This window comes from Oncorhynchus mykiss, chromosome 23 (assembly GCF_013265735.2).
Source record: "Oncorhynchus mykiss isolate Arlee chromosome 23, USDA_OmykA_1.1, whole genome shotgun sequence".
Taxonomy (NCBI): domain Eukaryota; kingdom Metazoa; phylum Chordata; class Actinopteri; order Salmoniformes; family Salmonidae; genus Oncorhynchus; species Oncorhynchus mykiss.
Window position 1 is genome coordinate 43,029,879 of NC_048587.1, and position 17,701 is coordinate 43,047,579.

The 17,701-nt window shown below is 38.9% G+C and overlaps 1 protein-coding gene across 1 annotated transcript; it reads right to left on the reverse strand.

Moving 5' to 3' along the window:
* Nucleotides 1-954: 954 nt before the first annotated feature.
* LOC110502798 (inward rectifier potassium channel 16) lies at nt 955-16,407 on the reverse strand. The gene is made up of 2 exons (XM_021581082.2): nt 16,283-16,407; nt 955-2,936 (listed from the first exon to the last, which is right to left on the reverse strand). The coding sequence occupies exon 2, from the start codon at nt 2,924-2,926 to the stop codon at nt 1,688-1,690; it is 1,239 nt and encodes a 412-aa protein (XP_021436757.2). The 5' UTR covers nt 2,927-2,936; nt 16,283-16,407; the 3' UTR covers nt 955-1,687.
* Nucleotides 16,408-17,701: the final 1,294 nt, after the last annotated feature.

Sequence of the window (17,701 nt, forward strand, 5' to 3'; positions counted from 1 at the left end):
ATAGTGTTTAACATGATTTCTGAATGACCACCTCAAAGACCAGGGAGGTTTTCAAATGCCTCGCAAATAAGGCATCTATTGGTAGATGGGTAAAAATACAAAAAAACAGACATTGGATATCCCTTTGAGCATGGTGAAGTTATTAATTACAATTTGAATGGTGTATCAATACACCCGGTCACTACAAAGATACAGCGTCCTTCCTAACTCAGTTGCCAGAAAGGAAGGAAACTGCTCAGGGATTTCACCATGAGGCCAATGCTAACTTTAAAACAGATTTGAATGGCTGGGATAGGAGAAAACTGAGGATGGATCAACAACATTGTAGTTACTGCACAATACTAATCTAAATGACAGTGTGAAAAGAAGAAAGCCTGTACAGAATACAACGATTTCAAAACATACATACTGTTTGCAATAAGGCACTAAAGTTGTAAAAAAAAGTTGTAAAGATGTAAGAAATTAACTTTATGTCCTGAATATAAAGCATTTTGTTTCAACAAATCCAACACAACACATCACTGAGTGCCACTCTTCACATTTTCAAGCTTGTTGGTGGTTGCATAATGTTATGGGTATGCTTGTCATCGGCAAGGACTAGGGAGTTTTTTAGGATAAAAATTAACGGAATAGAGCTAGGCACTGGCAAAATTCTAGAGGAAAACCTGGTTCAGTCTGCTTTGGGGGACAAAGCACTGGGGGACAAATTCACCTTTCAGCAGGACAATAACCTAAAACACAGCCAAATATTCACTGGAGTTACTTACCAAGACAACAATGAATGTTCCTGTTTAGCAGTTTGGACTTAAATCGGCTTGAAAATCTATGGCAAGATTTGAAAATGGCTAGCAATGGCTAGCAATGATCAGCAACCAACTTGACATAGTTTGAAGAATTTAAAAAATAATAATGTGCAATATTGTACAATAAGTTATGCAAAGCTCTTAGAGACTTACCCAGAAAGACTCACAGCTGTAATCACAGCCAAAGGTGATTCTAGCATGTATTAACTCAGGAGTGTGAATACTTATGTAAATTTGATATTTTTGTATTTCATTTTAAATAAAGTTGCAATCATTTCTAAATGATTTCACTTTGTCATTATGGGGTATTGTGTGTAGATGGGTGAGAAACAAATATTGAATCCATTTTGTATTCAGGCTGTAACAAAATGTGAAATAAGTCAAGGGGTACTTCTGAAGGCACTGTACATATTTTACAAAGCACTCACAAAATAAAAAAAAGCATTTTATCTCACACATCAAAACATATTCTGAAAATAAATGCATCTCTATATAGTACTTTCTGTTGTAGATGACAGTACTAAGTTACCATAACCTCTCCATAAAAATCATGATTATCTTATTTTTATTCATTTTCTGTATCTCTTTGATTTCAGTAGCCTATCTATCATATTGAGGAGCAGACATTGTATAATTGTTTGATTTATATATTGTGACTCCACCATAGATAGTAAAAAAACTTAGCAAGCAACATGACAGCAGTTTCCACATTTGTGTGTGTGTGTGTGTGCGGGTTGGGGGGGTTACTTCCTGCAAGAAATTCCACTAAGTACACAGCCTGCTCTTACTGTTGCCTATGAAGAAATTATCAAATTGTCCATGAGTTCATATGTTTCTGAATGGCCATTGATCACTGTGTTGGCATCATCATATCAGTAGAACATCTATGTCAGAACGGGGTTCCTTGTAAGACACAAATGTCCGTGATCCTCACAAACTGCTGCAATAGTGGCAACCATGGCTACATGTTCCTTTGGTTCTGGGGTGCCGTTCACCAGTTCTACAGTCACAGTCGGGGGTTTGCGATTAATGCATGGGCGCTTGGGGCGCGGCGAGTTGCGTGGGTAATGCCCAAGCTTCATTTGCTCGTACTCTTCTGCACTGACCTCCGGAACCAGGACCTTAGCAGTGTGGTGGAACATGGAGTAGTCTACCTTGTAGTACCTCCGGTTAACATTCAGCATCTCTTGGAACAGATGTCCCCAGTGGATCTCGTCGGGCGTGTAGGAGGTGCGGGTCTGGTGCAGGATGCCCGTCGAGTCATCTGTGTAGGTGAAGGACACCACCAACTCAAAGTCATCTTTCCGAAGATCCTCTAGGCTCATGCGGTAGAGTGGACTACTTGGCTCAATAACGTGGATGATGGTGGTTGGTATCGCTAAAATTAAATCACTCTGTTTGATTTCCAGGTCCTTGTAGTTGACATCTTCCGTGCCTGTGGCGTGCATGTTGGGGCGGAAGATTTGGGCGCGAGCCTTCCCCTCCACCATGTGGTGCCGGCGGAAGTCCCCAATCCTCCAAGACAGGCACAACTGCCCATTTTGCAAGTTAATGACGGCGCAGTTGCTGAAGCCCACCGTCTGCGCCCGTTTCCGTGCCGATGCCATCTTCGCCACAGCGATACCAATGACAAATGTGTCAATAAAACAGCTGATGACGTCCTGCACAGTCACAACGATGATCGCCACCATGCAGTTCTCCGACATCCCTCTAAAACCATAACCGATCGTGGTCTGGGTCTCCAGTGAGAAGAGGAAAGCCCCAGTGAAGTCCCTCACCTCGTACACGCAGGGGGCGTTAGTAGGGTCTTTCATGTCGCCGTTAGCCATGGCAATCACCCAATAGATGATGCCAAAGAAGAGCCAGGAGAAGATGTAGGAGAGGGCAAAGATGAGGAACATGACGCGCCATCTGATCTCCACCAGCGTGGTGAAGATGTCGGTGACATACATGAGCCACTCCTCAGGAACATGGCGGAACAGGACATTGCACTTGCCATCTTTGCGGACGTAGCGGCACTTCTTGCGCTTGTAGTCGATCTCGGCCTTCACAGTGGACAGGGTGGTGGTGTAGGCGTTTACGGAGGGATCAGAGGGACTGACCTTGGTGTACTCTTTGTTCATCCTGTAAGATCTGGGAAGAAGAGAGACAAGAAAATAATGTTTAATGATTGTATTTTCTACTGTATAACACTGAACATGTTACTGTTATGAATTGTAGTCTCTAGAACTGGTGGCCAAACTGAGATTTGGTTCTGGGTTCTGAGATGATAAATTAAGAATTAAACAAACATAATTTACAAAATATCTGAACAAATATATTTACTAGAGTATGTTGGCATTTGAAGGACAACAGTTTTACAACAGCACACTCCATCCAGATACATTCACGTGGTTTGTTGGTGGGTCATGGTCATTTTGAGTGTGTGGATTTGAGTTGGGTGTTTGTGTGTTAGGGAGGAGAACACTTATGTGGAGAGGTTTTGCAATTCCATCATTATGATGGAACATTTCTGCAATTGGAATCAACTTGATGGTGATTTGGGAGACTTCTCTCTGAGATTCATTGGCAAAAAAATGTTTAGATGGAAAGCAGTTGAGTTGAAATGTGGTTGCTCTCTCTCTGACCCCAATTTGGTATTGATTTCAAAGAGACATTGTCTATCAAGCAGTAACATGTTTATTTTATGAACGTTTTGGAAGCAATAAAGAGTGATGGTCCACACTCAAAAAGGAGTAGCGGTGAAGCTTATTTCATTTTTTCAATATATTTACTTTCAATGATAGCTGTAAAAGCATCAAGTCTATTGTCATCACTGGCTTATACTATCATCAGACACCTCATTCAATTCTAACTTTCAGAATCCACACTTATTTAACTACGAAACGATAAAGAAATCTATCAAACATTTTGGTGAAATGTGATGTACAGTATGTCATGAATAACGATGAGTGAGAAAGTTACAGACACACAAATATCATACCTCCAAGACATGCTAACCTCTCACCATTACAATAGCAGGGGAGGTTAGCATGTATTTTGGATGGTATGATATTTGTGCGTCTGTAACTTTCTCACTCATCATTATCCACGATTCATTCAGGAATATCATTAATCCTGGTAGCATCCACATTACGTAGAAGTGTTTAGAAACATATTCTATACTTATTTATAATAGAAACGACTACAAAATGACACAATATATTATTTACCATTAATTTCTATTGGGTACAAAATAATCTGAAACAGAACCAAAACAAACAGTAAATGCAACAAGTTTGTAGAGTCACAAGCTTAATGTAGTCATTGAGCGCTAGGAATATGGGACCAAATACAGATCTTTGGACTACTTTAATACACATATGTATACGTGAATTTGTCCCAATACTGCACTTTCGGTCCCCTAAAATGGAGGGACCAAGTACAAAAAGTGCTGCAATTTCTAAACGGATAATCCGAAATGGATGAACATTTGCTCAAATTAAAGATGACAGTCTGCACTTTAACCTCATAGTCATCAAATCATTTCAAATCCAAAGTGCTGGAGTACAGAGCCAAAACAACAACTAAATTGTCACTGTCCCAATACTTTTGGAGCTCACTGTATATCCCTCTTTATATCTCCCTCTGTATATCTCTCTTTGCCGCACAAGCAAATGGGAAGTAGTCCATTTGTGACAAAACTAGAGCCTGTATGGTCGACTGAGATGTACAAAAATATATATCTATCCTGATTAGAAGCACCTGCTGCTAACCAGTTCCCCATAAATGCTGTTTTGAATGACAAAAAACGTATACATACACACTGAAGAAGGCTGCAAAGCTGAAATGTCTGTGTACACTATCTCTGATGCAGTGAAATGTATTTAAAAAATGAAAAAGAAAGTAAGCATTATGCTACATATTTTTCATTGCAGACTCATCACACGTTTTTGCTTCTTTGAAATTACGAGAGGTGTCATGACTTCCGCCGAAGTTGGTGCCTCTCCTTGATCAGGCGACGTTCGGCGTCACCGGCTATTCTAGCTGCCACCGATCTACATTTCTTTTTTCTAGGTTGTTTTGTCTTGATTGTACACACCTGGTTCCCATTACGTTAATAGTATTTTCCCTATTTAACCCTCTGGTTCCCAATATGTTTTGTGCGTGTTTGTTCCTTGTTGAGTGTTAGACTGATGTGTTATGGTGTGTTTTCCCTGCGTGGAATTTATGTTTGTTTCTTTTCGAGTAAAGTACGTCATTTTATTCAGTTGTGTCCTGCGCCTGACTCCGTCCTCACCACTGCACACTGACACTTGACAAGGTGGGCTCCTAACATGTGGAATTGTTTTAAGCTGGACATATCAAGGATTATTTATATATTGTATTTAGAATTTTAGGACCACTTTAGGTATCAAAAACATATATAAAGAAAATAATTGATGAAACATAGAATTTTGCCTTACTGTTATTAGCCCATAGTAACATATTGAATAACAGATTCATACATGGAAAAACAGATAGTCAAAAAATACATCAAAAGGAAGTTTGTTTTAAAGTGTCTGTCCTATATCTGAGCAATATAAGAAAGATCTTACATCTACCCCACTGTAGCTCGGCCACCTTCCAGCACAGATGTGGAAGGCCATCGGTGGATTAAGACGCAGCTCATGCAAAATTACTTTTTTTGAATAATGCTAATTCGATTTTCTCGGGGCACGGACATCGACTCTAGTTAACCTTTTATAAAACAAGTAAATGGTTTAAATGCTCAAAAATAAGCAGATTTTAAAAATTGTTCACACATTTATAGTCAAATGTGATGTAAAAAAACATATGTTTTCGTATGTTTTGTTATGTTTCTAACAGTTTCTAGCAAATTATTTTCATGAGCATGTCTGTTATTTATTCAAAGTGTTATTTTTCTGTGATACTTAGAGTCTGAGATATTGGTGATTGAGCTAATCTGACATACCGGTACGACCAAAGATGGCTTCTAATATGGGTGATATGGGCACCGGTGCCAACAGACTTGTAGCTCTAACTTTAGAATGCTATGGGCTGTCAGCTCAGTTCCAATTGAATCTCAAAGATGAGAGTCTCACCAGATACATTGATTTAAGGCAAAATATGTATTTCAATTCCTTAGTTCTTTTTTTGTTATAGTGACTGCAATGCCCCCCAGGGGCCAAATCTGGGGTGGCTACATCTTTTCATTCTGCTTGCATTTACATCTGTGCCAACTTTGGTGCTTTTATCACGAAATGCACAATTTAGTATTTTTGCTTAGTCGCCCCACTAGTGCACAAAAGTTAGATTCATTTTCATTCCTCCAAATGACACAGAAATCATTGTCAAGTGTGTTTTTTTGTTGGTTACTGCAGCTTGACAAAGTCATAACATTTCAGATTGGTCCAACAAAAATATCTGCGCTGCATGAAACAATTTCAACGATTTTACTGCGTTACAGTTCATATCAATAAATTAATTAGGCCCTAATCTTTGGATTTCACATGACTGGGAATACAGATATGCATCTATTGGTCACAGATACCTTAAAAAAAGGCATGGATCAGAAAACTAGTCAGTATCTGGTGTAACCACCATTATTCTCATGTACACTTGACACATATCCTTTGCATAGAGTTGATCAGGCTGTTGATTGTGGCTGGTGGAATGTTGTCCCACTCCCCTTCAGTGGCTGTTCGAAGTTGCTGGATATTTGCTGGAACTGGGGCACACTGTTGTACACGTCGATATAGAGCAGCCTGACAAAGTCCTAACATTTCGGAAGGGTCCAACAAAAATATCAGCGCAACATGAAACAATTTCAACGATTTTACTGGTCAATGGGTGACATGTCTGGTGAGTTTGCAGGTCATGGAAGAACTGGGACATTTTCAGCTTCAAGGAATTGTGTACAGATCCTTGCGACATAAGGATGTGCATTATCATGCTGAAACATGAGTTGATGGCGGCAGATGAATGAAAGGACAATGGTCCCTTAGGATCTCGTCACAGAATCTCTGTGCATTCAAATTGCCATTGAAAAAATGCAATTGTGTTCATTGTCCGTCACTTATGCCTGCCTATACCATAACCACAGCGTCACCATGGGGCACTCTGTTCACAATGTTGACATCAGCTAATGCCATGCACGCTGTTTGCCATCTGCCCCGTACAGTTGAAACCAGGATTCATCCGTGAAGAGCACACGTCTCCAGTCTGCCAATGGCCATCGACGGTGAGCATATGCCTGCTGAAATCGGTTACGACGCCAAACTGCAGTCAGGTCAAGACCCTGGTGAGGATGACGAGTTTGTGGAGAAATTATTTGTGCAAACCCACAGTTTCATCAGTTGTCCAGGTGGCTGGTCTCAGACGATCCCTCAGGTCAAGAAGCCGGATGTGGAAGCCTGGGCTGGTGCGGTTACACATGGTCTTGTCACGCCCTGACCATAGAGAGCCCTTGTTTCTCTATGGTGTTGTAGGTCAGGGCGTGACTTGGGGGTATTCTAGTTTATAATTTCTATGTTGTTTTCCAGTTTATACTTTCTATGTAGGTGTTTTGTATGATTCCCCATTAGAGGCAGCTGGTAATCGTTGTCTTTAGTTGGGGATCATATTTAAGTAGCTATTTTTTCCACCTGTGTTTGTGGGATATTGTTTTGTGTTTGTGCATGTGCACCACATAGTCACGGTTATTGATTTATTGTTTTTTCTTTAAGTTTCACTTTGCAATAAATATGTGGAACTCAACATCTGCTGCGCCTTGGTCCCGTACTTACGACAGCCGTGACAGGTCTGCGGTTGTGAAGCCGGTTGGGCATATTGCCAAATTGTGTAAAATTACATTGGTATAGAAATTAACATTCAATTCTCTGGCAACAGTGCTGGTGGACATTCCTGCAGTCATCATGCCATTTGCGCTCTCCCTCAAAACTTGAGACATCTGTGGCATTGTGTTTTGTGACAGAACTGCACATTTTAGACTGACATTTTATTGTCTCCAGCGCAAGGTGCACCTGGGTAATGATCATGCTATTTAATCAGCTTCTTGATATGCCACACCTGTCAGGTGGATGGATTATCATGACAAAGGAAAAATGCTCACTACCAGTGTTGTAAACAAATTTGTGCTCCACATTTTTGAGAAATACGTTTTTTTTTTCTTGCATCTTTTATTTCAGCTCATGAAACACGGGACCAACATTTTACATGTTGCGTTTATATTTTTGTTCAGTGTACATGCGTTTGTGATTAGTGCTCGAGAGAAGAAAGCTAAGGACGCTTTTTTGTTGACAGTGAAAACTTTGAGACAAGGCATATCGACAAGGGGGAAGAGAGAGAGGAAGGGAGTGGCAGACACTTTATTGCCTACTTTTTTCCACAGCTGGTTGTTCGTAATTTCATGGAAGTGGTTTTCTTTTTTTCTTATTGGTTCTTCTTCATATTTCGTCTTTTCTCCCATGGCGCACTTTTCTGCTCTCAAGATGCAATTTTAGAATGTTAATCTGGGAATGTTTACCATCTATGATTCCCTTTTATCCTGCCTCCATGCACTGTGTCAATACCGTTTATCATAATGAGGCAGTTACCTAGAGATGCAAAAACCCATGGCAACAGACCCTGTTGGCCCCATTAATTTTCTGTGGTGTTTTCAGCTACTTGGAAGTATCATGTGGCATGATTATGCAGAGGTGTATTTTTCCCTACTGCAGTTTGTTTCTATTGCCCTGCCACTCACAGGGCTTCCTGTAACTTATATATTTTGTCTTACCAAGGTCATCTAAGGAGAAACACGTAACACTTACAGTAACTAGGGTAGTTTAAATTTTGTGACATGTTGATTGTTTGTAGAACCAGCAAAAATACACGTTTTGAGTCAAGTGCCAGTGGTTGGATAGTATTACTTTCAGATTACTAAATCAATGGTAATTCGATTTTGCAGTGTACTTGGACAAATAATTCTGTACTCATCTTAAACCTGTAACTCGAAATGGATGAGGTTGTGCATGCAAGGCAGTGCATGGCCCACTGTTGAAGTGACTTTTATTTGGGTGGAGTCAAAAGTGTTGTGTTGTCTACAAGCCAGTAAAGGAACGCCACAGGACTGAATTGGTCTAGGTTAGACTGAGGCTGAGGAGAAGAATTAATGTGGAAACTGGAACGATCATGGGCAGAAGAAGGCTCCATCACAGCCAAACCACTGAGCGCATCCTCTTTACTCACACACACACACACCACTGAAAGCATTCTCTCTTTTTCCGTCTGAGTGCAATCACTCCTATTCTCCGCCTATCTGAGTCAACCAGACTTTATGGTCTGAAACTCTTGTTCGTTCGGTGATCGAAGTCACCGGCTTTCTAGCCATCACCGCTCCATTTTTCATATATCCATTTGTCTTGTCTTGTTTCCATACACACCTGGTTTTCATTTTCCCAATCAATCTACTTGTATTTAACCCTTGGTTTCCCATCATGTTTGTGTGTAATTGTTTATTGTCAAACAATGTCCTTTAGCGTTTTACTTTATTGTTCCGTTCTTTTGAGCGAGTTTGTTTTGTTGTGATACCGGTTTGGAACTATAATAAAGTGCGCTTTATTTATCATACTCTGCTCTCCTGCACCTGACTTCGCCTTCATACACACCTTGACAGCTTCCTCCTGGCAAAAGATGTAGCTTCCTCCTGGCTAAAAATGTAGCCCCCATTGCCAGAATATAAGGTTATACAGAAAAAAGGTTCTACTAACTTTCTATAACCCGTTCTTCTCCAAAATGTAAATATCTTTAAATTAAAGAAGGAAACAAAACATAATTTTGGAAACCACAATATTAAAATTCTGACAATAATATACTATTGAATGGAAACTCCTGTATGTCTGAGCATCATCTTTACATTACCACAACTGCCTCCTTTTGAAAGTTAATCCTCCTTCTGTTAGACTGTTATACGGTATAATAACACTAATTTTAATCACATTTCACAGGTCATAAAACTCTTAATCACAACAGTATATTCTATGTATTTTGCCTAAAGCAACACATATTTACACTGACTATGGTCAAGATGTTCAAACGGAAAACAAAACTCACAAATCCAAATGGACTTAACACAACATACTGTATAGTAAATGAGGTTGAAAGTGCTTTATGACGAAAATATTTTTTACTGCTATAAACTCACTGTTAAGACAGTTGTAAGCTGTGTACACACTTAGCCCCAGCTACGATATGTTGTGACCAGCCCTAATTTGATCAACCTACATTACCCATTAGTCGTCTTAAATGGCACCCTATTCCCTATATAGTGCACTACTTTTGATCAGAGCCCTTTTCCATTGTTCAAATGGGCCCTGGTCAAAAGTAGTGCACTATACAGGAAATAGGATGCAATTAGGGATGCAACCCTCAGTCAGGTTCAATATTGCTTAATTAAGGCCCATACTACCCAAGACAATATGGCGAACAAGGAAAGAAGTTCACAACAGCCCCCTTCAAATATGTTAAGAGTGTTTTGTTCCCTCCCAATGTTGATAGTTTCATACAAATAGATTTCCATGAGTCAAATCTGTTTATTCATCTAAATCTATTAAAACAAGTTTAGTATTGCATTTGAAAACATGTTTAGTGATGAAGCTAGGAATATAGGAAGGAATCTACAGCACACTGGTGAGAAATAGGCAATAAAACATGAGTAGCCTATGCACCAGAATAAAGGTCTTCATTTCAGTTTAATTGAATCAAGTTACACTGTGGTCAGATTAAGTTTCACACTTTCTCTTTGATTTCTATCCAGTTTGCACTGTTCTCTATGAAGCGTCATAATAGGGTATTTCCACAGAGGCCAGAGTAGACTACCAACCATATACAATGCCTGACATTTATGTCAAGTAGGTTTATTTTTCTGTTCATGTTAATTCGATTATATTATATCAGAGATCACATACAGTAAGTCTATATAACATAATAATAATAATATTATAGAATAATATATAATGCATTTACAGCTGAAGTAACCCAGTTGTCCTTGTGGACATAGGCACCACTCACAATATAACTGTAGTTGCTTTAGGCCACAGGTATAGAGACACACACACACACACAGAGAGAGAGAGAGAGCATCGTGTCTCAGGGTTATCCTTAGAAGACACAGGAAGGCGTTGTTCTCCACACCACCCATAAGGAGAAAAAAACATTTGGGCATTTTGTTTTGTTTTTAAAGTAGGATATGTGAAATATTTAAAGGTCTTGAACAGTCAAAATCATGTTTTTCATGAAATGGGATGATATTTGGGTGAAACCAGATCAAAGTATGATGACCAAAGGATTAAAAATGACTGTTGCTTCTACATTGATAAAGTTTGATCATAAAGTTACTGTTCCCCTCCCCCATGTCAAACACTTGGATTCAGGAGTCGGGATTATTAACGGGATAGGATGACATCACCCTAACGCTCCCATTTTAAAACACCAACGGTAACATGATATTCTCTTACTTCTCTTACTGTCGTGTAACCAACACTGCAAAGGTGTGTTTCAGAGGGGCGTGGTTTATATAGCTAGAGAGCTATTCTACCGATGTGAAAGCTTTACTGTAGGGTGTCAGAAAATATAATTAAAAGTTTAACCTATTAATCTACAGTATGTGAAGATGCTTATATGTTTCCCCTTTCATCTGTGTCTGGTGTTAGCTAGTTACTGGCTAGCTAAGTCTTCAGCCAGCATGGAACAAAAGGGTGGTTGGTGGGTGGGTGGGTGGGTGGGTGGGTGGGGGTTCAAAACTCTGATGCAGTTGTCATGTCAACACATCTGTCAGTGCTGCTGGGAAATGCATCACAAGAGACATGCCAAACAGGAGATGTATGTGAACAAAATTGACATTATTAATGCAATTTCTGTGTTTTAGTTGTATTGTGTGTCACCAAATCTGCTTGAGATGATTTTACTGCAACACTGCTCACTGCTTCCAAGTTGCTTGATGAAGGTGTTTCAAAGAACTGTCAGTCAAGGTGAGTTCCTGAATATAAGTTCCCCGCCCACTTAGCCTGTGTTTTCAAACTTCCTGGGAGTTAACCATGAGAGAATTTGGAACATTTAGATCCAAAACAAATATTATGTGTGATATTTCAGTGACTGAACAGGCTTTTTTTACATGGGAATCCGAATTACTGTTCGGGACTTAAAATTTGTTTTATATATTTTTTTATTTCACCTTTATTTAACCAGGTAGGCAAGTTGAGAACAAGTTCTTATTTACAACTGCGACCTGGCCAAGATAAAGCAAAGCAGTTCGACACATACAACGACACAGAGTTACACATGGAGTAAAACAAACATACAGTCAATAATACAGTATAAACAAGTCTATAAACGATGTGAGCAAATGAGGTGAGATAAGGGAGGTAAAGGCAAAAAGGCCATGGTGGCAAAGTAGATACAATATAGCAAGTAAAACACTGGAATGGTAGATTTGAAATGGGAGAATGTGCAAAGTAGAAATAAAAATAATGGGGGTGCAAAGGAGCAAAATAAATAAATAAATAAAATACAGTAGGGAAAGAGGTAGTTGCCCAAATTGCCCAAATAACTTATTTAAAAATTAAAAATAAAATAATGTATATCATAATATATGTTATATGCATCAGAATGAATTGGTCTTTTTATTTCAAAATACAATACATTTTGAAATACATTAAAGAAAGTACTTTAGAATATATTTTCACATGCATATATCAATTTGACAAGAGCATTGCAACCAACATCCAATGGGTAGGACTTAACCTGTACTGGGTCATTCCTCGAAATATGTGTCTTTTGAATCCCTTTGATATGTTAAGTAGAAATGATGCACCATTATTGAATTTTTAAAAGCCTGTTATATGAAATCCCCTTTAGTACAGACCACAGGGAGAATTCAACAAATCAGATTTTCAATATTAATGAATACTTGCTAAAGTGCCAAAATTCTGCATTTTCAAATGTCCCTCCATTCACCCTCTGTGACTTCTAGGAAAATGTTAACCCACTAAACCCCCAAAATACTAATTTTTACAATAATTGTAAAGACCAAGAAATGTAGCTGCTTTTAGATGACCAAGAACACAATGATCACTCTGACAGAACTACAGAGTTCCTTGGCTGAGATGGGAGAACCTGCCAGAAGTACAACAGTCTCTAAAGCACTTCACCAATCTGGGATATATGGGGGAGTGGCCAGACAGAAGCCACTTCTGAGAAAAAGGCACATGACAGCACGCCTGGAGTTTTACGAAAAGGCACGTGAAAGACTGAGAACATAAGGCAAAAGATTCTGTGGTCTGATGAGACAAACATTTTACTATTTGTCCTGAATTCAAATCACCATGTCAGAACAAGAATGTGAAAGTTCTTGAGTTGCTCAGCCAAAGCACAGATTTGAATCCCATTGAAAATCGGTGGAATGTATTTTGGGGGGTTAGTGGTTTAACGTTATCTTAAAAGTCACAGAGGGTGAACGGAGGGACATTTCAAAATGCTGAATTTTTACACTTTAGCAAGTATTTATCCATATTGATCCATATCCATATTCATTTAATTATCTCTGTGGTCTATATTGAAGGACACTTCATTTCACATAGCAGGCTTTTAAAATTCAATATTGCTGTTCACCACCGCTCCCCATCTAAATGAATAGAACTTGAGAAAATCTGCATGTAAAATTGTGCGAAAATCCCTAAATCCGCATGTGCAAAGCTGGTACAGACATACACAAGAGAACTCAAAGCTGTAATCGCTGCCAAAGGAGTTCCTACAAAGTATTGACTCAAGGTTGTCAATACTTATGTAAATTAGATATTTCATTTTCAATAAATTAGCAAAAATGTAAAAAAACATGTTTTCACATTGTGGGGTATTGTGTGGGTGAATTAAATATATATATATTTCGAATTCAGGCTGTAACATAAAACGTGGAAGTCAAGGGGTATGAATACTTTCTGAAGGTGCTGTATGCATCTCTGGAAGACATTTTAAGGCATTAGACGCAAATGTTATATTTTTATATTTTTATATGATGTTAAATATATTGAAACCATTTTTTTTCTTATTTTGTGCACCTATTTACTCCTATCATCTCTGATTGTCCTTGCTGTGCACAGTGCACACACATCGCTTGCTTGTGTGCAGTAATATTACGTAAAGCTGGTGCCCTTCCAGAATGCATGTTTGTGCTGAAAACCTTTGCCTTACTGCACTCAATGCCTGCACAATTCACCTGCAATTCAGCCTCTACCCTGTTGCTGGAACTGATGCCTTTTGTGTACAAAACAGCACAGCTGACTCGACACCTACATAAAGTACACACAGCCAAAGCAAAGCAGGCTGTGCCCTACAGTAAACTTTCCTCTAAGACAGATCCTAAGCAAGCAGCAAGTTCGCATAAAGCTTCGCTCAAGCCTCATCTCAGATCTGTCATTGTCACACCAATGGCAAGATTTGGGGACCAGGCTAGTTTAGCCACTGTTCCACAATGGCACACAGCTGCGTGTCAACGATTCAGGGACAACTGGACTAGAGGGATAAAACAAGGGAAAACACTTTGGCCAACAAACAGGGTTTATTTCCTGTACCGCTCAGGGCCCTTGCTTACAACTCCATTACATGCTCACTTAATATTCAACTAATAACATTCTGCCACCCCATCCAGGGTTCACTGGCACAGAACGGCACTTCACGCAGGTGGCCCCAGCCCCCTATTCTGCCCTGGGCCCTTTTAACCTTCAGTTCCTCTGAGGCCAGGCAATCTAGAGCATTCTAGAACATCATATTACTAGGCGTGCAAGACCCGTATTCATAAAGCGTGAAGTCTTTCCTGTGGTTTAGTGACAAAGAAACAAATGGCAATTACTGTCATTCACCCAGAGAGGTATTAACATAAATACTTGTTTACACCTTTCTAGATATTCAGACAAAGTACTTACTGTATGTACCTTGATGTAATAATTCTGTTTACTTCTCTTCTTGTCTGTCTTGTTTTTTTTTACATCTCAGAAATGCAACAACATGTAGGGGCTGATATTCTGATACTTACTATAGATTTTTCTTTAACCTTGAATAAAAGTTCAAAGGAAGACATTTGAGCAACAAAACTTTACCTATCACCCTTGACAACTACCCTTTTTTGTAAAACCAGTCATGCATGGTAGGTCTGTAATTAAATAGCTTAGATTACAACATGTTCTCTCTCAGGTTTTCCTTTGTTGTTGTTGTCAGCAGATCTTAGTTGTCAGATCCTAGTTGTCAGTTTACACTTTAGCCTTACTTAGCTGTTGTGTCTCAACACTTAAATCTGAAAACAAAACGTTGACACCCAACAAACACCAGCACTAATCTGTGTATAGATTTGCTTTCTTGGTGAAAAAGTAGTAAAGCACAGATACATGACACCAATATTTAATTGACACTATTATATGAAATGAAGTGCCCTTTAATATAGACCACATGAACAATTCAATACATCGGATTTTCAATATGAATAAAGACATGCTAAAGTGCAAAAAATGCAGCATTTTGACATGTCCCTCCGTGCACGCTCTGTGACTTCTAGGAAGATTTGAACTCCCTAACCCCCCAAAATAGGGCGGCAGGTAGCCTAGCTGTTAGAACATTGGTCACTGGTTCAAATACCCAAGCCGACAAAGTGAAAAAGCTGTCGATGAGCCCTTGAGCAAGGCACGTAACCCTAATTTGCTCCAGGGGTGCCGTACTACTATGGCTGACCCTGTAAAACAACACATTTCACTGCACCTACAATGTGAATTTTTTATAATATATTTATTTTATTAAATGCTCTTACGTTTTCAACATAATTGTAAAGCCTAAGTCATTTTGTTGCTTCGACAAAGTAAATTCTGAAGATTGTTATTTATTTAATGTGGTTAGTAATTCATTTATGTCTGTCCCTCCCTGATTTTAAGGTCAATCCTGTTACGGGAACTGAACTCTCCTTCTAAAATGGTTTAAATATTTATTTCAAAAGAAACATTGATACGTTCAAAAGAAACATTCAAAATAAATATCTGATAGTCAAATCATAGTGTAAAAGCAGGTGAGCTGATTCTAATCTTTTTGGCAATTTTCTGGTGTTTTGTGGTGAAAACCTGAGTGTGTTAAGCATAACATTTCACCCTGTTACCCATAGATAGACAGGCCAGAAATGTTTAAATAATTAAACGTTTTGGGAATATTGCATTAAATTGCCCCACCCTGTTGCACACAACAAGCTTCCATTCCCCATGTCACAAGGTGATTCATGTCTGATTTAAGAAGTCAAATTAGGAACCACTTTGGCCACACTATAGACTAAATGTCATAGCCATGCATTTCTGGAATATTATATTAGCAAAGATGCAAATGTATCTGAAGTATTTATATATGTGACGTTAAATATATTGACATGTATTTTTTTCCTTATGGGACTAAAACGAGAAAGAGAGAGAGAATGCATGGTTGTTTCATACCTGTTACATAAGTAGTTGATGAATCAGTGTCCGGAGTCCGTCAATCTGTGAGTGAGACTGCTACCAAAGCAGAGACTGGCACAGGTGCAACAACGTCCGTGCCTGCAAGAATGAATCAACCCACCTGTAGCTGCACAAAGTAAAGAATAACACCTCCCCTAAGGTGTGTGCGTGTGTGTGTTTCAAGGTTATTATTGTAAACTAAAAACAAATCATTAAAAAAACGATTTACTAAACTGAAATAAAATAACAAATCTGTTTGAAAAACTAAAACTATACTAAAACTATTATGTTTGACTCCAAAACGAACTAAAATAAAATAAAAACCATCATTAATTATTTTGTATTTTTCGGGGGGGGGGGGGGGGGCAAAATCTGATGGGGTTATCAAGCTTTTTTTTATTGTAATGGGGTATTCAAGCTTCTGAATATGGCGGGTCACAGTGACTTCATAATTTAAAGGTAGACTCAGTGAGATGACTTTGCCATGAGCAGAACAGAAGATATTGGGCGTGTATGAGTGCTAAGGCAAAAGCAGCCGACTGGAGACAAAAGTTAAAGAATGAAGTCTGGGGAGGTGCATCTGTGAGAGCTGAAAGTTGGACATTAATGTGGTTTTCTAACACCAAGGCTCAGATCAAATGGCAGTGTTGCCATTCTTTACACAAGGTTTTCTTTTTAATGTTGACTTCTTAAGGGTAGGGGGCAGTATTTTGACGTCCGGATGAAAAGCGTGCCCAAAGTAAACTGCCTGTTACTCAGGGCCAGAAGCTAGGATATGCATATAATTGGTCTATTTGGATAGAAAAAACTCCAAAGGTTTCAAATGTCTGTGAGTATAACAGAACTGAATTGGCACGCAAAAACCTGAGGACAAACCATCCAGGGAAAAAAACATTGAGGTCATAGGATTTCCCAAAGGGTTTCTATGGGAAGCCCTATTTATGAAGAACCTGGTTGCAGTTCCTATGGCTTCCACTAGATGTCAACAGTCTTTAGAAATTGTTCAATGTTTTTATTTTGAGAAAGGAAGAAGTAGGGCTATTCATTCCATGTGTCACTCTGAAGGTCCCTACTATTTTGGTGTGCGTGAACAGGAACGCTCTTCACGTTGTTTTTATCCGGTACTAGGAACAGTTTATTCCGTCTTAAATTTGATCGATTATTGACATTTTAGGATAGCTGGGGTTGGATTAGGAACGTTGTTTGAAATGTTTGGACCAAGTTTACAGGTAACTTATTAAATACTTTGTAGTCATGTTGGGCGAGTTGGAAACGGTGTATTTCTGAATCAAACGCACCAAATAAATGGACATTTTGGGGATATAAAGAAGGAATTTATTGAACAAAATGACCATTCATTGTGTCACTGAGACATTTGGGATTGCAAAAAGAAGATCTTCAAAGTAAGGCATTTAT

Excerpts from the sequence above, each read along its gene's own strand:
- LOC110502798 (XM_021581082.2), bottom strand. The coding sequence starts at position 2,926 with ATGAACAAAGAGTACACCAAGGTCAGTCCCTCTGATCCCTCCGTAAAC.